This window comes from Acanthochromis polyacanthus, chromosome 9, assembly GCF_021347895.1.
Source record: "Acanthochromis polyacanthus isolate Apoly-LR-REF ecotype Palm Island chromosome 9, KAUST_Apoly_ChrSc, whole genome shotgun sequence".
NCBI lineage: Eukaryota > Metazoa > Chordata > Actinopteri > Pomacentridae > Acanthochromis > Acanthochromis polyacanthus.
Window position 1 is genome coordinate 3,285,649 of NC_067121.1, and position 20,432 is coordinate 3,306,080.

The 20,432-nt window shown below is 43.9% G+C and overlaps 2 protein-coding genes across 8 annotated transcripts in view; one reads left to right on the forward strand and one right to left on the reverse strand.

The window, feature by feature from the left end:
- Positions 1–6,255, forward strand: part of ranbp9 (RAN binding protein 9) — a 32,227-nt gene extending 25,972 nt beyond the window's left edge. The window contains exon 14 of the mRNA XM_022221932.2: positions 2,818–6,255. Coding sequence (XP_022077624.1) covers positions 2,818–2,948 — 131 coding nt within the window. The 3' untranslated portion in view covers positions 2,949–6,255. The remainder of the gene's footprint in view (positions 1–2,817) is intronic.
- A 9,316-nt stretch (positions 6,256–15,571) lies between these two features.
- nol7 (nucleolar protein 7) lies at positions 15,572–19,950 on the reverse strand. 7 transcript variants are annotated; one of them, XR_007944383.1, is made up of 9 exons: positions 19,734–19,950; positions 19,359–19,419; positions 18,299–18,354; positions 18,195–18,220; positions 18,061–18,124; positions 17,849–17,970; positions 16,305–16,675; positions 16,206–16,271; positions 15,962–16,172 (listed from the first exon to the last, which is right to left on the reverse strand). XR_007944383.1 is itself a non-coding variant. In XM_051953904.1 (8 exons), the coding sequence occupies exons 1-8, from the start codon at positions 19,907–19,909 to the stop codon at positions 15,882–15,884; spliced, it is 657 nt and encodes a 218-aa protein (XP_051809864.1). In that variant the 5' UTR covers positions 19,910–19,947; the 3' UTR covers positions 15,572–15,881. The 7 variants fall into 7 exon arrangements, 1 of the variants encoding a protein (XP_051809864.1); XR_007944385.1 differs by lacking the exons at positions 15,962–16,172; positions 16,206–16,271 and adding an exon at positions 15,572–15,955 and having other exon boundaries at positions 16,534–16,675; XM_051953904.1 differs by lacking the exons at positions 15,962–16,172; positions 16,206–16,271 and adding an exon at positions 15,572–15,955 and having other exon boundaries at positions 16,598–16,675; positions 19,734–19,947.
- Between the last annotated feature and the right edge of the window lie 482 nt (positions 19,951–20,432).

The window sequence follows — 20,432 nt, forward strand, 5'->3', positions numbered from 1 at the left end:
AAGTTCTACTATTATTTATTCTCCCGCTCTGAGAACGCACACAGCTGACTGCACATGTTGAAGACATTTATCTTTAGAGGTGTTTATTCGTGTTCTGGTATACGGTGGAGTTACCAACACAATCTGAAGGTAAACGACCAGAACATTTACAGAATAAAACCTTTTACACAGCTGGGAGGGGACAGTATGTAAATACAGGAAAGAACAGTGGTCAGCTTGGAGTAGGGCTGGGCGATATGGCCAAAAAATAAAATCTTTTTTTTTTGTCATCTTGGACGATTACAATTTGAATCGATTTTTGTTGTTTCTTTGCGGTCTGTTTGCTATGGCTAGTGCTAGCCATGCCGCACTCCCGTAGCTGCAGCACTCTTCCCATTCTTTAGGATGCCTCTGTCCGAGGTGCTGAAAGAGGTTAGTTGTGCTGCTACTCTTCATTTTCACAGTACTTTTGCAAACCTTGCACATAACTGTAGTTTGCTCTGTGTCAGTCTTGTCAAAGCCGAACCACTTCCATATAATCGATGTAACATGAGGCCCTTTTCTCGCGACCAACTCTTCGTCTGCTGTTCAGTCCGCCATGACGGGGGTGTGAGTGTTTTGGCGGAAGGAGATGAGAGGCGGAAGCAAACCCCAGTGCACAAGTCGTGAAAGGCAGAAGAAGAATCTGTATTGTTATATATTTAAGCTCTCCTCGATTTTACGATTTCGCAAATGTTCAAATCGTCGTGTTTTAAAAACGCGAATTAATCGAATTCATTCGATTTATCGCCCAGCCCTAGCTTGGAGGATGCTAAATGACAGATGGTGATGGAGTCCAGAGTCTGGTGGACAGCTAAAGGTGATAAAGTGATCGCTGACGGGGGTGACGGAGTGATCGCTGACGGGGGTGACGGAGTGATCGCTGACGGGGGTGACGGAGTGATCGCTGACGGGGGTGACGGAGTGATCGCTGACGGGGGTGACGGAGTGATCGCTGACGGGGGTGACGGCTGACGGGGGTGACGGCTGACGGGGGTGACGGCTGACGGGGGTGACGGCTGACGGGGGTGACGGCTGACGGGGGTGACGGCTGACGGGGGTGACGGCTGACGGGGGTGACGGCTGACGGGGGTGACGGCTGACGGGGGTGACGGGGGTGACGGCTGACGGGGGTGACGGGGCTGATCGCTGACGGGGCTGATCGCTGACGGGGCTGATCGCTGACGGGGCTGACGGGGGTGATCGCTGACGGGGGTGATCGCTGACGGGGGTGATCGCTGACGGGGGTGACGGCTGACGGGGGTGACGGGGCTGATCGCTGACGGGGGTGACGGGGGTGATCGCTGACGGGGGTGATCGCTGACGGGGGTGATCGCTGACGGGGGTGATCGCTGACGGGGGTGACGGCTGACGGGGGTGACGGCTGACGGGGGTGACGGCTGACGGGGGTGACGGGGGTGACGGCTGACGGGGGTGACGGGGGTGACGGCTGACGGGGGTGACGGCTGACGGGGGTGACGGCTGACGGGGGTGACGGCTGACGGGGGTGACGGCTGACGGGGGTGACGGCTGACGGGGGTGACGGGGCTGATCGCTGACGGGGCTGATCGCTGACGGGGCTGATCGCTGACGGGGGTGACGGCTGACGGGGGTGACGGGGGTGATCGCTGACGGGGGTGATCGCTGACGGCTGACGGGGGTGACGGCTGACGGGGGTGACGGCTGACGGGGGTGACGGGGGTGACGGCTGACGGGGGTGACGGGGGTGACGGCTGACGGGGGTGATCGCTGACGGGGGTGACGGGGCTGATCGCTGACGGGGCTGATCGCTGACGGGGCTGATCGCTGACGGGGGTGACGGGGGTGATCGCTGACGGGGGTGACGGGGGTGATCGCTGACGGGGGTGATCGCTGACAGAGTGATCGCTGACGGGGGTGACGGCTGACGGGGGTGACGGAGTGAAGAGTGACACTAGGGGTCTGTATTTTCTTCATCACAGACCAGCATGAGCTTAAAGAAATAAACAAAACCCGTCACATCCCTCAATTCTAGAACACAGTGTTTGATTCATGAGGGTTTTTTTTTATCTTGCTTTTATCAGCAACACATTTTCATTTACATACAACTAAAACTAGCATAAAGTACAAGTTTAAAACTCTTTTCAGACACGAAGATGCACAACGAAATCTGTTAACACACTAACGTTTGTCACAGCTTCATTCAGACTTGGATCAGATAGAACATGAAGTGATGCATGAAGCTTTATAATGCACCTAAAAACAGAAGACTGCATCTGAATCCTCTGAAGAATAACCTGAGACTGTCTGACAGGTGAAGAGAAGTTCAGTGTAAGCTGATGTTAGATCCTGATCCATTCTGTTTCCATGTCAGGGATCATTTAGAAATGACGTTTTGTTCGATACAGCAGATGTTTCTCAGTGGAGATCATCTGGATCCTGATGCTGCACTTTGTTAATAAACTCTGAGGAAAAACTCCAGCAACAAACCGAACTTCAGCTCCTATTAACGTTTAGTCAAATCTGGATTTTTCTGTGATATCTGAACACTGAAATTTTGGGTTTTTAAAGTCTGGTCCAAAGCCCATAGGACACCCTGAGAGGTCCTCAGTGGTTCAGATAATTTTTGATCACATCAGAGGGACCAACACAACACTGGGCAGGTGGTCATAATGTTACTCCTGATCGGTGTGTTTAGCCATAAAAACTCATTTTTTATTATTTGTTTTGTGCTCGATGCTTGAAAGCAGTTTGTGGTGTAATAAAGGTTGAAGATCTTCTGCTCTGCAGTTCTAACTTGTTCCTCCTGTTTCCCTCCAGAGACTCACAACCTGCCCAAGCAGCCGCCGCTGGCCCAGGCCGTGGGTCAGGCCGCCCAGTGCCTCGCCATCATGGCACGGACCGGCAGCGGCTCCTGCGCCTTCGCCTCCGTGGACGACTACCTGCACTAGCCCCGAGGACACCACCACTCTCTCCGAGGGCCTGTCCAGAAACGCCCCCGCCCAGCTCCTCCATCAGCGTAGTCCTATTAGCCGAGGAGCTGCTCCTCCTCTGCACGACGCAGTAGAAAGTCCACCATCTCACACGCTTCTCAATCCACGACGCCACCGAGGATCCGGAGTCGTTTCTGGGCAGATCTCTGGAGCGCCGACACACCGCATACATTTAAACTCAGACGCCACCTCCCTCCCTGTCGTAAATATGAAACCACGCCTCCACCACCCTCTCCTCCAGCTGACACCAACGGCGGCCGAGATCGGTCGACTTGAAAACACTCGGAGAGCCGAACTGGTGCGGACTCGCTACAGATACCAACCGGGGCGGATAGACTGGCAAAAAATACAATAAAACCCCGGTCAAACATAAATGGAAAAAATACGGAAATAAACATCAAAAAATAAACCGGACCAGTGTCTGACCACCCTTTAACGTGGTCGCTGCAAACCAGGCAAACACGCATCCAACCAACATGGAGGCAGACTGGAACCCTCCACAGACTCTACCAGGCTCGTCATGGACGGCCCACTCCTCTCCACCGCCTCCCTGCTCCACCTCCACTGACGTCAGGAAATCGGCGGAGACTCGTGCGACGCATGTGGACTCGGGACTTCGAAGAAGCCGGAGAGAATCTACCGTCTCGACTCAACGTTCCCTGTTTTTAATCTTCTGTTTAGTTTTTGTTGTTTCTCGGGCGATGTGGGGAGGCGAGGTCACCTGGCTCTTGTTTTGTTTTTAGTTTTTCCAGGTTTACGAGGCATGGTGCAGACGACGATTATTATTATTATTATTATTCTAATTATCATTCTATTAATTATTGTTACTTGCATTCACAGTATATTTGTTGAGCGCCAGCAAGAGCAAGTTCCACCAACTTATTATAATAAAGGTCCCGATTCCACAGATTCCCAGTGACGAGCGTGTGTACATGTTAACGTTTATATATGAATTTAACAAGATGGAATTATATCAGTAGAGCCACATATTTAGTTATCAAATGAAAGGAAATCACTGAAAAAAAAAAACAATCCTTTAAGTCTTTGTACTGACAGCAGCGACATGAAGCTGCTGCTTGGTCCCGGTCCCGGTCCCGTTGGGTTGTCTTCAGGGCTCCTGCGCAGGAGGAAGTCTGACGTGTTTGACCGTTTTCCAGGTCTGTGAAGTTTTGGAAACTGCACTCAAATCAGTTTTAGGCTTCCACATGTTCTGGTTGCTACCTTGCTAAATTTATTCTGGATTCTCTGGGATGGATCCCTGCGTGGGATCCCTGCGTGGGGGGCCCTGCGATGCTCCTCTTCTCGTTAACCCCCGGCTGCACAGCAGGTTTGATGCAAACGTTGTTAATCTTTATTTTCGTATCGATGTCTATGCTAATCTTTAATCCACAAAGAACTCAGGAGCCAAAATGTCCCTTTGTTCGTCCACCTCGGTTCAGAAAAGTAACCCGACCCGTGCCTCAGTCGAAGGTGAACTCGACTTTTCAGACTTGAACTCAGACCAGAGTAGCTGAGCCGCTCCACGAGCTCAGCAGTTTATTTAAAGTCGAGCTGAAATTAGAATTAGTTTCCTTTTTGTAGTGTTTATGAAGCAACACATAGATGGCAGAAGAAGAGAAATGGAACACATGAAATTAGCGGTCAATGGAAGATTTAAACCCAATGTCCCGTTTGCTCAGTCAGAATATGTCTGCAGTTAACTAACTGCAAGATGTCATATTCCTGTAGAAACACCGGCACAAGACATTTCAAGCTTCGGTCTTTAGCTGTTAGCACTTTAAGCTAGCTAGCTAGCGTTTGACCTTAGGGAGGACTGTTACATTTGTATTCCACTAAGTCAGGCCAGGCTAGTTAGCATAGGAGGCTAACTATATCACTGACACCTATTATTATTTTAATGCCTGCTGAATCATTAGCTAGCACCTTGCTGTTGTTAGCTAGCACCTTGCTGTTGTTAGCTAGCACCTGGCTATTGTTAGCAGTCTGTCATGGCTAGTGGCCATTAGAACAGAGTCACAGATTCTTTCTTTTTCTGGTTTCTGTGATCTGAACTAATAAGGCTCAACATTGAGGATAAACAGCAGCAGAAAAGAGCGGATAACATGTTAACGTTAGCCCTGAACCTTTAGCATCATCTGGTAATCTGAACTTCCTGGTTTTGGCTCGTAAATATCAACATGTTCATTGTGGCAGCTCTGAGTCGGTGAACAGTTTTAGAGGTTTCAGGTCAGATCTCTTCACTGACTGTCTGTGGAATTGTCCTAAAACTCCAGCTGTGAGCTCGCTCTGAGAGTTGATGCACATGTAGAAGATCAACAGGTTTTTTTTATGGATCATGTGTTCTCCTGTTGATCTGTTGTTGCATCGGGACAGAAGATGTTTGAGAATCAGAGCGATGCGTCGTTCATTTTAAACCCGACTGCAGACGGTAGAGTGAAGTGTTAACCTGCAGCACCATACCATCTGATTTTAGCGTTTTTATGTGGTTGGATCAGCGTGAAGGTCAAATATCAAGCAGACATTCACTGACCTCTTAGGGGGAAAAAAACTCATTTTAATTTCAGTTCGACTTTAATTTGAAGGAGCAGAAGTCACGTTTCTTCAGTTTTTCTCATATTTGACAAACAGGAGTTTTGTCTTTAGTCAACCTGTTAAACAACGTTCAGGTATGAAAAGTCCTCCAGGTTTCAACGATCCATGTTCTCCATCAGTGGAGACCTCTGCTGGGTCCTGATCCTTCTCTGGCCTTTAGCAAAGCAGGAAGAGAACCTTTTAAATCCTCCAGTATTGAGCAGCGTGAGGCTTCACACCAAACCACATTCTAGTCGGACGGCGGCGGTGTGTCGAGGCTTCAGACCCGACGTCCAGCTTCTCCTCGTTTCCCCTCCAGGGGTCCGCTGACATTTCTCCTCACGGTGGAACCGAGCTTTTCTCTACCTTTGGTTTGGTTTTCTCTTTTTGTTTTTTTTTGCGGATCGTAAGCAGTCACGGCATCGTTTAGAAAACTTCTTAGACAAAGTGTCTGTTGTCTCTTTCTGAGTAAGGTCTGAACCTATGCATGCCATAGTAAAGTGGTGGTAAGATCAAGTTAGATGTCTCTTATTTGATTCTTTTTGTTTCTCCTTCTTTTAGCCAGTTCACGGTGTATAAGGAAGATGTCAACCAGTAAACTGTCCACTGCTGACTGTGTGTCCATTTGGAGAAAAAAAATGTGCAATTTGTGTGAGGGTGAAAAGATTTCTATTAAAAATGAGAAATGCTGAGAGCTGTTGTGTGGCTGCTGCGTGACGCTCAGAGTCCACGTTAATCCAGATGACGTCCAGCGCTAATCCTGCAGCGTGTTGTGACCCACATATGAGAGGAAACGATCACCTCACGCCCTGCAGCCGATTCATCTGAGAACCCATGAGAAAAGAGCGAATGAGACGTTTTCTGAGGCCAAAGCCGCCGTCGTTTCTGGTTATAGTTTAATTTATGAACCAATACTAAGTTATGTAAAATATTTTGGCTGATTTTTTTTAATTTTTATTCAGACCTGAGATTATTTTTGCATTTTTAACTTTCAAAAAACATTTGACCTGTGAAACCGTTTTTAAAGTTAAATATCTCCAGAAATAAAACAGCCAGCCATGAAATGAGAACAGACTGAATAGTTTTGAGTAGATCAGAAGGATGGAGTGGATCCAACAGAGAGGACACATTCAGTTATTGATCCTTAAAGATGAAAAGGAAAAAGTGAAAACTGTTCAATCGAGGCTGGTACTGGTTCCTAATAAAGTTCCTCTAGGAGTTTCTATATCTGGATGGATCCATATTTCTACCAAACACACCGTCCTAAATGACCGAAACTTGTCAAGAATCACTAAAAGTGTGTTCAAAAATAAATGCAATTCTCCTAAAGGACTTAGAAATGTCCAAAATGAAAGTACTTATTAGTTTTGGCTCTTGAAAACAAGTGCGGTATTTTCAAACTCCATATTTCTACTAAAATCCCGTCCTTGGTCGACATTTCTCCGACACCAAAGTTCCAGTTTTTAGATGTTTAGTCAAAGTCAGTCTATTTGGACAATTTTTTGTCATCTTGGACAAATTCTGAATCGCACTGAACATATTTTGTGTAATTTTAGTCAGTTTTTGAATCATTTTGTGTTGGGGTTAAATAGTTCTGTACATTTTCAATATTTTTATTTTGAGAACATTTAGACAAATTGAGTAACTTTGAACCTTTAATGAGTCATTTTGGACCAAACTGAAGTGATTTCAAAGACATTTTGTGTCATTATGGACTTATTTAATGTCTTCACTGGCAAAGTTTTTGTAAACTAAAACATTTTTAAGTCCGCTTTAGACACAGAGATTATTTTCCAGCAGAACTAAATGATTGATTGATTGATTGGCTCTAGTAAAGGACACATCTTTGATTATTGGTTCTTCAAAATGGAGGGAGAAAAAAAGGCAAAATTTTCAAAGTTTAGTGGTCTAGTGTCTCCATAAAGTTCCTGTAAGTGCTTATATCTGGATGGATCCATTGTCTATATTCGGTCTATGTCTAAACGTTGAAATGCAGTAGAGATTTAGACGTCTAAATCTCGGATATATTTAGACTAGACTGAATATCGCTCAACGGCTATCATAATTATTTTAGTTCAGTGTTTGGACATCGGTTATGCAACATGCAGTTATTGTTTTAAATTAACAACTTTTGAATGATGGATTAAATTCAGTTGTCTAGATTCTGTCTATATCTAGACGTTGAAATGCGGTAGATATTTAAACGTCTAAATCTCGGCTATATTTATACTATACTGAATATCGCTCAACGGCTATCATAATTATATTAGTTCAGTATTTGGAGATTAGCTATGCACCTTACAGTTGTTTTTTTAATAAATAGTTGCAGAATAATTGTTTAAACTGCAACATCTAAATTCCGTCTAAAAACAGACGGCATCCAGACGGTTGAAATTAGGTCTAAAAAAAATCTAGACGTCTAATTTTCGGTGGGATATTTCTATTAAGGTTGTGTCTACAGATACGGACCCGTACCCGTAGCCTGTGGACTACGGATACGGCACTTGCCATTTGCCAATCGGATACGTGAGATCTGGTCACGTGACTCCCGGTAGACGCTAGCGGTACGGACCGTAGCATCGGTACTACAGGTACGGACCCTAAACCTGACCCTAACACTAAGCTTAACCTTTGCTTACCTTTCAACAGTTTGCAGTGGTTAGCAGCTTCTTGGCTCACGAGACTCGCGTACGGGTCCGTATCTGTCTGGCAAATGGAAAGTGCCGTATCCGTAGGCCACAGGCTACGGATACGGGTCCGTATCTGTAGACACTACCTTCTATTAAAATCCACTCTTTGGTCGACATTTCAGTAATTGTTGAGGCTCTAACATCAGTAGAGTCTGGTGTGTGGAAACAGGGGCAGATCCAGATTAATTCTAGTGGGGGGTGGGTGGCAAAGGGGGACACAACAGATATTTGGGGGGCCACCAAAAATTTGTGATAAAAATGAAAGCTGCTACCAACCTCTGGCTTTTACAAAGAATGTTTCATTTTGTTTTTGTCTCTTTAACCCAGTAGTAAAGCTGTATATGAGCTTTTCATTTTGGACTGTTAACATTAAATTCTGATGGACTTGTTTCCTTGTTTCTGTGAATTCCAGCATCATCAGCTGCAGCATCTGCCTGTTCTGTAAAACTGTTAGCTCAACCACAGAATCCTGAGGGCAGTTAAGAGACAAATATTGTACAAGAACAGCTCTATATACAACCCTGTTAATTTCCACTTCTTAGAATGTTTACTGACAATTATCACAATTAAAATAAGAAATAATATTTTGTACTTTTAGCAGCTAGTTCTCAGCTGTAAACCATAAACATCACAGGGTTCTGTATGCTAATCAGTCTGAATCAAAATGAGTTCTACCCAATACACAGTGAACAACAACAATCTGTACCCTTGATCTGTGCTAAAATAATCTGAAATGTTCTGTGCAGGAATGTACATTTTAAAATACAGTAAGCAGCACTCTGTACATTTAACAGTAAACCTGAGAACAATAATAAACAGGAACAATACTCCATATTCTTCAGTCATTTAATAGTTCACAGCTCAGCAAACATCACAGTGTTCTGCATAGAAATCACTAAAAGCTGCTCTCAGTGATCTTCCACAGTGAGCAGATGTTCTTGTGCTGCAGGTCCATGGTCCAGACGTGGACATAGAACAGGATGGGGGGGTCTGGTACTGTGGACTTCCTAGAGCTCCTCCTCTTTCTGCATTCTTCATATGGGATGGAAATAAAGTAACGCTGGTTTAGCACGTCCATCAAAGGCCTGTAGGTGTGAAGCAGGAAGTCCTCCACAGTGAGGATGTGAGTCTCCTCCTCCTCCTTCAGGACCATCTCTGTGTCCAGGGTGTTATTAACGCCATGAGACTTCTCAAACTTCACCGGGTTCTCCGGCCACGCGTAGATCCTCCTCATCATGGGTCCATGTCCAGAGCAGTGATGACATCGTACTGCTTAAAGCCATCTTCACCAACTTCAGTCTGATCTTGGTGCTTGAAGAAGTCATCCTGATGGACCACGCAGCAGTTGGGCAGGTTCTTGATCAGGCGGTTGGTGAGGCTGGTTTTCCCTCCATCGGTTACGCCGTCGATGCTGATGATGTACTTCATGTTCTCGGATCGGTCAAAGCTCAGAAAAAGGGTCAAAAACGTCAACAAAAACCGGGTTGGGAGCAATCGGACGTGGAAGAAAGCTGAAAAAGAGAAGGTTGCAGCAGGAAACATCAACTACTGGAGTCCTCCATGGACCTTGAGTTTAGTGAGTAAGGTCAGAGCAGAAAGGGAGCTGCTACTCAGACACCGTTCTTCTTCCCAGAGAGGACCTCTTTCTGCTGTCGCTGCTACACAGACTGCCCTAGTGGAGGTTTGAGGTGGAATATTCCTTTTAACCTTGGATGGAATACTCGGTTAAACCAACATTTTAGGTGCATGTCCAGGGATTTAAGGTGGAATGTTCCTTTAAGGGGGATGTGTGAGGACCTTGTAGGTGGAATACTTCCTGAAACCAACCTTTTAGGTCAACATTCAAAGATTTAAGGTGGAATATTCCTTTAAACCAACCTAAATTTCATGTTTTGATCATTGTCAGGTGAGAAACCTCAATCCAGACTCCTCATAAAGACGTTTGAGATTTATGCTGCTGTTACTTGTTTAGTCCAGACTAAATGACAGAAATCCACAACTGTAATTTTATTTCAGGACTCGGTTATTAAATGTCAAAACAATCCATGTGACTCTAAAAATTCAACAGCTTTACAAACTCTAAGACTAAACTCTACAAGGATCCAAAAGAAGTTGGACTTCTACATGAGAGCTTTAATTATTCTTCATCTACTTCCTGAAAAGTTTGGTCAATAAAAAAGATAAAAACTCATATTTTCAGCTGAACTAAAGACAGACTTCGTGATTTTTCTGCTCACATGTTGTGTTGTTGTAAACTTACTCTTTCAACCCCTGAAAACCAGCGTTTGTCCTGTTTTTGCTCCTTGGTGACCCTAAACAGCCTCTTGTACTGTTTTCTGAGCAACACACCATACTATGAGGTTTTTACAGTGAAGGTTCTACTGTGGAACCAGTTTGACATGTTCAGGTGTTCTTTGTGTGAAAACTCAGAGATTTCAGGGATCAGAAGGTGGTTTTCAACTTTCTCTGTTAACTTTCTGCTTCAACTTCAGTGTGCACCAATGACGTCGGACCATCGGTCAAATCCGATTTGTGTACCAAAAGTCCGGTAAAACTTACTACATTACTGGTCTCATGTCTGGTGTAATTTTTTTGCTGTAACCCCGAAGTTCCACATAATGCGATCGCGCTGCCGTCTTGCTCCAAAAGTCAAAGCACGCCGTCCGGATGGGGAGGGCTGCTCCTCAGAGAGGCTCTCGTGTGAACAGCGATATCACGCGATAAAAACACATGATATAAACAGAAAATAAATAAACCACACCTCATTTCGCTTCTACAAGGTCGCTCTGCTTGACCCAGCCACATTGCTCTGTGATTTATACTTCTAGCATGGTTAGTACATGATTTTTGTTTTGATCTCAAATGAGTGCTTTTCTTTATCCAATAGTTAATTTTGTATGGTTTATTCTGTATAAAAACGGTAATTTCTCTTGTCCATGGTGTTGTGTTGTGTCTGGGACATAATTAATAAAGTAGTAAATTTGTATAACAATTATTAAAATTAAATTATACATCAACTTTTGGTACATTTGTACATAAAATATTCGGTCCAGTAAAAACTGTTTCGGTCCAGTAAAAAATTACTGTTTACTGGTCCACGGTCCAGTAATAAATTGTGCCCATTCACGCAGACTGTAACTTTAAACTAAATTTCCTTCACTAAGCCAGCCCTCTGGAGAGAGTAGCTCAGGGGGATAAGAAGAGAGACTACCAACTTCCATTTTCCTTCTTGTACTTCTGATACTAGAACTAAACGTGTCTTCACCACATGAACATCTGGTTTGAATGAATCGGCAGCAACATCACAACAACAAATGAGAGCATTTTCAACAAATTAAAGAAACTGATGTCATTGAAAACTATCAGTCTGTTTTAGTGTCAAATTAAAGCTGATTACTGACAACTGGAACATCAACGTTACGGTTTTAATCACATTTAAGTTTCCTGAACGTTACATTAACGTCAACCAGCCACAGTTTTATGAACTTAATGAACCACATTACAGGAACACAACACACTTCAGCTGCTGACAGGAAACTACACAAACATCGATAGCTTGATGCTACATTTAGCTGCTAATCAGGACTGCTCAGCTAGCTCAGTTAGCATCGCTAATTTACATTAAAGCTAATATCCACTGGATGCTAACTCTCTTCTCTGGTCAACACACACAAATAAACTCCACCACCTCCTGTGGTTCACGGCTCACATTATATCTGACTCTGAAGGTGAACATAAAGTTCATTAAAACTGGCACTGATCAGTAAATTATCATTTATTATTTTATTAGTCCTTCAGTGTCTGTTGGTCCAATCAGCTGAAGGACTGAATTACTAAACTGATAAAAACAAGACAACGGACAGTAAAACTGTCTGTGGAAAATGTACTGCTGCTCCACCGATAAATACCAACAAACTAAAACAAACTGGAAGTGTTGCTTTTAGGGATTTTTTAATAAATAGCAAATATGAGGCTTTTATTTTTCTGGAAGTAAAAGGAAACGTTGCTTAGCCATAGTTTCGCTAACTTAACTTTAGCTGCACTTTCACCATGTTCTAACTGATAGAACACTTTTAAAAAATATGAAAATAGCTGCATTTCCTTTGTATATTTGGCCGTTTCTTATGTTGCTGCTGTTTCATTGCAATTCTATTTGTCAAGCCCAAACGAAAAACTAATCCATATTCTAGCTACATGGAGTGACCGGAAGTTAGCCGACCTAGCGGAAGTGCTAATGAGGTCTGCTCTGGCACAGATTATTACTGTCACACATGTAGCTTTGAAAATAAATCTTCTACAAGACACAGAGCTGTAGCTCCGTTTCAGTGTGAGCTCTAAAGTTTCTCTGTGTGACTGTGTCTGACTTCCTCTAATAAAATCTTCCTGTTTACTGGGAGCTGCAGCCACAGATAAATATCTATCTACTGATTCAAATCTATGCACACTACATGAGAACGCAAGTACGGACAGTTACGTACTGAGAAACGGCCACAGTCTTCTTACCACAAAGGTACAAAGCTGCTCATCTTCTCCTCCGGCATCAGGAAAGTTTTTTCAAATCCAAACGAAATACAATCAAAAGATCAAACTAACATCATTGGTGCATTCAGGTGCAGCCGGACAACGAATTGCATTCAGGAGCGTTGGAAATCGGAGTATCAGTGATGTAAATTTCCAACGAAAATGTTGGGGGGGGGCACACGGGGTGGGCAATCAGATCACAGGGGTGGGGATGTGTGCATGCATGTGTATTTGCAGGGAGAGGTGGTGATGATATGAAAACAGAGTCTACAGAGACCTGTTCAGCAGCCTGACAGCTTCGGGGAAGAAGCTGTTTCTCAGTCTTGTGGTTGTGGTCTGGATGCTGCGCAACCTGAAGGGAGAAGGTTGAAGTGTTTGTGTGCAGGGTGGGTGAAGTCCTTCAGGATGGAGGTGGCCCTCCTCCTGCATCTGTTGGTGTAAATATCAGTGATGGTGGGGAGACTGCCTCCTACAGTCCTCTGAGCCGCTTTCACCCCCCTCTGCAGAGCCTTCCTTTCTGCGGCCGTGCAGCTGCCATGCCACACAGTGATGCCAGTGCTGAGGATGCTCTCCACCGCCCCCCGGTAGAAGCTCTTCAGGACTGGGCCTCCCAGACCGGCACGGAGCAGCTTCCTGAGGAAGTAGAGGCGCTGGTGGGCCTTCTTAATTAGCTGGGAGGTGTTGTGGCTCCAGGTGAGGTCCTCAGACAGGTGTACTCCCAGGTATCTGTAGGTGGAGACCACCTCCACGTCAGCGCCGTCGATGCGCAGGGGACGGGGGGGGGACGTCTGGCTCTGCAGAAATCCACCACCATCTCCTTGGTCTTCTTAACGTCGATGCAGAGGTTGTTGTTTCTGCACCAGCCAACCAGCAATTCTACCTCCTCTGTGGTGGGACTCATCATTGTTAGTGAAGCATCCCACCACTGCTGTGTCATCCGTGAACTTCACTATATACCATTTCACATATGTGGATGAGGGCGTTAATGAGGCAAGATGAGGTTCATACACTATATTGCCAAAAGTATTTGCTCACCTGCCTTGTCTCTCATATGAACGTCAGTGACATCCCATTCCTAATCCATAGGGTTCAATATGACATCGATCCACTCTTTGCAGCTAGAACAGCTTCAACTCTTCTAGGAAGGCTGTCCACAAGGTTTAGGAGTGTGTTTATGGGAAGTTTTGACCATTCTTCCAGAAGCTCATTTGTGAGGTCACACACTGATGTTGGACAGAAGGCCTGGCTCTCAGTCTCTGCTCTAATTCATCCCAAAGGTGTTCTATTGGGCTGAGGTCAGGACTCTGTGCAGGCCAGTCCAGTTCATCCACACCAGACTCTGTCATCCATGTCTTTATGGACCATGTTGGAAGAGGAAGGGGCCAGCTCCAAACTGTTCCCACAAAGTTGGGAGCATGGAGCATGAAGTTTGAAGGTCTGTAGCCACTGACTCTGCAGAAAGTTGGCCACCTCTTGGCACTATGTGCCTCAGCATCCTCTGACCCGCTCCATCAGTTTACGTGGCCGACCACTTGGTGGCTGAGCTGCTGTCGTTCCCACACACTTCCACTTTCTTATAATACAGCTGACAGCTGACTGTGGAATATTTAGGAACGAGGAAATGTCACGACTGGATTTGTAGCACAGGTGGCATCCTATCACAGTTCCACGCTGGAATTCACTGAGCTCCTGACAGCGACCCATTCTTTCACTAATGTTTGTAAAAGCAGTCTGCATGCCCAGGTGATTGATTTGATCCACATGTGGCCATGGGAGTGATTGGAACACCTGATTCTGATTGTTTGGATGGGTGAGCAAATACTTTTGGCCATGGTAGTTGTTAGAGGTACGGACCTGTACCCGTAGCCTACGGATACGGCACTTTCCATTTGCCAATCAGATACGCGAGATCTGGTCACGTGACTCCTGGTAGACGCTGGAGGTACGGACCCGTAGCATCGGTACTACAGGTATGGACCCTAAACCTGACCCTAACCCTAACCTTTGCTTACCTTTCAACAGTTTGCAGTGGTTAGCAGCTTCTTGACTCGCGAGACTCGCGTACGGGTCCGTATCTGTCTGGCAAATGGAAAATGCCATATCCGTAGGCCACAGGCTACGGGTACGGGTCCGTATCTGTAGACACTACCTTTGGCAATATAGTGTATGTTGTTAAACTTCAACATGAAGCATCTTATAACTCTGCTCATCTAACACCAACATCTAGACCTCTATGAACTCCTGGTTCTGGTTCCTACCAATGAGTCCACATCAACATTTAGTCTAAACATCTAAAAACTGGAACCTTGTCTGGTCAAACTTTAACACATCAGATTCTACTGATGTTGGAACCTCAACAGTTGGAGAAATGTGGGCCAAAGACTGGATTTTAGTAGAAATATGGATCCATCCAAACAGGAACTTTATGGAGACACTAAACCAGCCTGGATTGGATATTTTGCACTTTCCTCCAATTTCAAAGGCCAATGAATTAGAATTTGTCTCCATAAAGTTCCTCTTGCTGCAGATGTGATTGGTTCACAGACCAGATTCAGTCTTCTTCCATCCAGGAGTCGCTACCTGCAGACTAAATCTGACTTTTGTTCATTTTTTATAACCAACTTTCAGAACCTGTGTAACTCTGGAAATATTTACAGTATGAAGGTAAAGTTTGCTCCTTAAATAAAGTCACTGCAGATACAGAAGATGTTGGTTCATGAAATAAAGAGCTGGTTTTTATCAACAAAGCAAGAAAACAATCTGATGCTCCTGAACTGTTGAAAACCTGCATTCACTCCATTTAATGACAGAAAAGTTTTTATTTCGTGTTATTAGAAATATACAGTAACAAACACAACAAGCACTCATTAATACACCTTACAGAGAAACAACAGCTGATCCTGTGAACAGAAACTCTAAATAATCCGTCCAGAAACATGAATGTTGGCGTACAGCTCATCTATTTTACCTCCAGCTGTTAAAGTCCCGTTAGAGGATTTTCACATCGTGTAAATCCTGCCGTGAGCTGATTCTGAGCCCATTAAAGTTCATAAACTGTACCGACCAGAACCGCTTCAGAGGGTCGGCCATGTTTGAAGTCCTTCTGCGATCAGCTGGAGGGATTCCGCTGTTTGTAGATCCACCTCTTCCTCAGCTTCTCTGCTTTGACTTTTTCCTTACAGGCTGCGAGAGACGAAGTGTTCAAACATGAACTTCTTCTGAATTATTATTAACTCCTTAATTAAAACCAAATGAGAATCAATTTGCACCCAGAGAACAGAGGAATCAGTAACTTTATCAATGATCAGAGTTCTACCTTCAGACTGGGAATATTTCCAGAGTTCCAGGTCCTTGAAGTCCATAAAGGAGAATGTCCCCCGGAGAAAGTTCTAGAGTAGACCTACCGACAACTGGAGAAAGTTCTAGAGTAGACCTACCGACAACTGGAGAAAGTTCTAAAGTAGACCTACTGACAACTGGAGAAAGTTCTAGAGTAGACCTACCGACAACTGGAGAAAGTTCTAAAGTAGACCTACCGACAACTGGAGAAAGTTCTAAAGTAGACCTACTGACAACTGGAGAAAGTTCTAAAGTAGACCTACCGACAACTGGAGAACGTTCTCCTCTATGAACTTCAAGGACCTGGAACTCTGGAAATATTCCCAGTCTGAAGATAGAACTCTGATCATTGATAAAGTTACTGTGGATGAAGAACCAGATGTTGTGATTTCAGATTTGGTCGTCTAAAGCTGAATAAACACCTGGATGTGAACCTGGTCAAACCGATGATCTGAACCGTGGTCTAGAGGTTCTAACTGGACCTACCCCAGTCCTTCCTCACAAACTGCAAGGCTGCGCTCTGATTGGTTCCCTTCTTGTTCTGGAGCGACAGCAGCTCGTTACCTGGAAGCAGAAGGACAGGAAGTGTAAAAAGTTCCAGATCAAACAGACGCTGTGGATGTCGCCGTCGTCTCTGAGCAGAAGTCCAACTGACCGGACCTCCTTCAGAACGACGAGCTTCACTGTAGCAGAGCTCAAATTGAGGCAGATCATCGTCTTTCCAGACTTCTACCACAGAGTGTAGCCTGCAGACGTCCAGGTTTTATTCTTCAGAACATCTACTAACTGTCTAAAGCTACCAGGGTGTTGGAGAGTCCAGAATTTCCTGAAGCAGCTGCAGATTTTAGCAACAAACACGTGAAAACGCTGCATTTGTTGGGGACTAATATCACTTCTTTCTCCACTGCGGATCATTTTTAAAGTCCTGTAGCTCTGAGGAACCAGAAGAACATGAAGGAGGAGAGAGAACTCAGATGTCTTCTGTTGGAATCATTGAAACCAGGAACAAGACTAAAGATGGATTTCTCTGATAAGATATTTTTCAAAAATGTGAAAATCCTGGAGCCACCATGTTTCCTCAGATTTTAAACTGTAAAGGAATGTCATCTCCTGAGACTTCTGTGCAGGTTCTCACTCATCCAGGTCCTGGTGATGGTAGGAGCTTCAGGAGGAACCAACTGGAGGTTCTGGAAGACATTTCTAGAAACATTTTCCAGAACCTCCAACCATCTCCTCATCCTGTAGATGTTTTTCTATCTCCAGACTTTTCCTCTCTACTCTGCTCATCATCTGTAAAAGATGTTTCTCCATGCTGATGGATCTCCATCAACCTGCTCCTCTGTTCTCTGGTTCTGAGCCATGCTGCATTTTGCTCTGTCTCATTGTCCAAAATAATTTCAAATTGCTCAAAAATGTACAGAATAACTTCATAAAAAATGTCCAAATTGCTGAACTATTGTCTAAAATTGTCCAAATAAGACTCAGAAATTGTCTAAAATTTCTTAAAAATGTCTGAGTTCTCTCCTTCTTCATTCTGGTTCCTCTGAGCTGCAGGACTTTAGATTAAAAATGAACCACAGTGGAGAAAAACGAGACAGAAAACAAGGAACTAAAACTAAACTAAATAAATTAAACAACTACATCTGACAGAGGTAAAGTCTGAATCGCTTCCAGAAGCTGAGATCTGAGCTGCTCTAAACGTTTCATCAGGTTCTGGTTCTCTACTGATCTTCTTACTGGTGGTTCTGCAGCTTCCAGCTCCATACAGTCTGGACTGGAGGAACTCTTCGGCCGCCTGCTGCTGGAAGAACGTCGACGTTTGATCCTCCATGGTCCTGACGGTGTAGCTTCCCTTCAGCCTGGAGAGCAGAAAAACACTCTGAGCTTCCATCATTTAACTGGATGTTAGAGAGTAAAGTTTGTCTCAGAGACGTCAGAGTTCAGATTACGTTCTAGAATGTGCAGATTTCGTCGTCTTCTTCTTCTTCTTCGTCGTCTCCTTCTCTTCTCCAGCTGCATGACGACAGTTACATTAGAATCATGACATCAAGCAGCAGCTAAAAGCAGCAGGAAGCTTCTTTACCTTCATCTTCAGACTGTTTCTGCTTCCTGGAAGACAAAATAAAGCTGTGAGAGGAGAAAACGTGTGAAAGCAGAGCAGCAGAAGAGAAGCAGCCATGAACCTACTTCAGAGCAGACGAGTGGATTTCCTCCAACGCTTCAGCCGGGAACAGTTTTCTCTTCTGGGGGAAAACGAAGGAATTAATTCATCCGAAAACACACTTTAAACAGCTTTCTGTCAACGCCTCCACGTATTTAGTTTGAGGCTGAAAAAGGACTGGACTTCATAACCGCAGATCTAAACGTGCAGCCGTCACGGCTTTATAATGACATCGTTTTACTTTTTGATCTGAGATCGATTAACTGAAGGGGTAGAAGCAGATGGTCTGATCCACTTTCTGTAGTTTTAGAGAAAAATTCTTCAAACTTTAGTGTTTTCCAGAATGGTCTAACATTCCACTGTAACGCTGTATTTGGGTTGTGGGTTAGACCACTCTGACACTAAAATGTAGACCAGAAAACATTCCATAAAAGATATAAAACTCATGTTTTGTGGGTTAGACCACTCTGCTTCTCACCCCTCATGTCATTCTGTGAGTTTTCAGTCATTTTTTTAATCATTTTCACTTCATTCTGAACAGATTTAAGTGTTATTGGTCCATTTTTGAGTCAATTTGGGAAGATTTTTGTCATTTCTGATGACTGTTTAATTCTGGACAAATTTTCTCCAATTTTGGATAATTTTCAATTCATTTTAGACAAAACCATCCTGGATAAATTTTCTCTCATTCTGGATCATTTTTAATAATTTGAGAGAAATTCTGGCTGATTTCAGATAATTTCCCCTTCATTTTAGGTTATTTTCATGTAATTCTGAACAAATTTATGTCACTTTAGATCATTTCTGGAAATTTTTCTGTAATTCTGGATCCTTTTAAAGTCATTTTGGACACATTTTGAATAATTTTTGAAGCATCTTGGGCAATAAAGGTAAAGAAGCAGAGTGGTCTGATCCACTTTCTGTAGTTTTGGAGAAAAATGGACTCAAAGTTTAGTGTTTTCCAGAGTAACATTCACTGTAACGCTGTGTTTGGGTTAGACCACTCTGACACTAAAATCTAGACCAGAAAATATGACAGAATCTACATAAAACTAGGTTTGTATTTTGTCCTGAACATCTTCAGACCTTCTGCTCCTGGAAGAGCTCCTGTCTCTTCCTCCTCTTCTCCTTCAGCAGCTCCTTCTCTCTGCAAACACAAACATGATTAATGAACAAAAACTAATGTTTAGTTCTTATCTGTGGCAGCAAACTAAACAGTCTGAAAATATTAAAGAAACCGAGGTTCAGTTCTACATGTGAAGACATTCAACAACATGTTTTCAACATAGATTTACACATTTTAATAAAACTGAACTTGCTGGTGTAAACGGTGCCTCGGAATACGTGACTAAACATGATTTGTGGTGTTTTAATGGTGTTAATTAGCAGAAAAACGCCTAAACCGAGTCAGTTTTTGCCCCAGAGGCAATGGTTAGCTCGCCGTTAGCTCGCCGTTAGCACCTCCTTTCCGTGTCCAGCGCCTCCTTCAGCCTCCGGAGAGCCTCCAGCCTGGAGTCCTGGAAGGTCACCTCCTCCGGAGCCTCGTCGTCGCTCGACTCCAGAACCACGTCCAGGTTTTTAGCCGTTTTTTCTCCGGCAGATAAAGCTTCTTTCCCACGTTGCTTCTTCTTCGCCATGTTTGCCACTAAATCTACGTCATCAGGCCGCGCCACACCATTGTTACGCTAAAAGAAAGGGACCGATGACGTTAGTTCCGGGTTATAAACGCTTTCATATTAATTTTAATTTACATCTAAACAGAGAAATTCCTCTGAAGGTTTTCCATCAAAAATCAACTTTAAATCACTCAATGTTTTATTATTTTAGATTTAAAATAGAAACTACAACCGGAAGTGTTTTAGTGTCTAACCTGACGTGAATATTTTGGCTAAATATATTTAAATCATTTTATTCGTCTGCTGTATAATACAACAGTTTGAAAACCCAGCTGTTACACGACGAGCTTTAATTCATCTTGTTGTGTTTGTTTGTTTGTTTGTTTGTTTGTTTGTTTGTTTGTTTGTTTTAATCGGTCTGTGGTTTTAATTGGGGATTTTATGTTGAAATTCTAAGAAACGGGACATACCGGGTCAGACTTTTATTTTGGTTGGAACGATTTTTAAAATCTATTTTTAGAAGGACAGACAAAATAATTGTTTA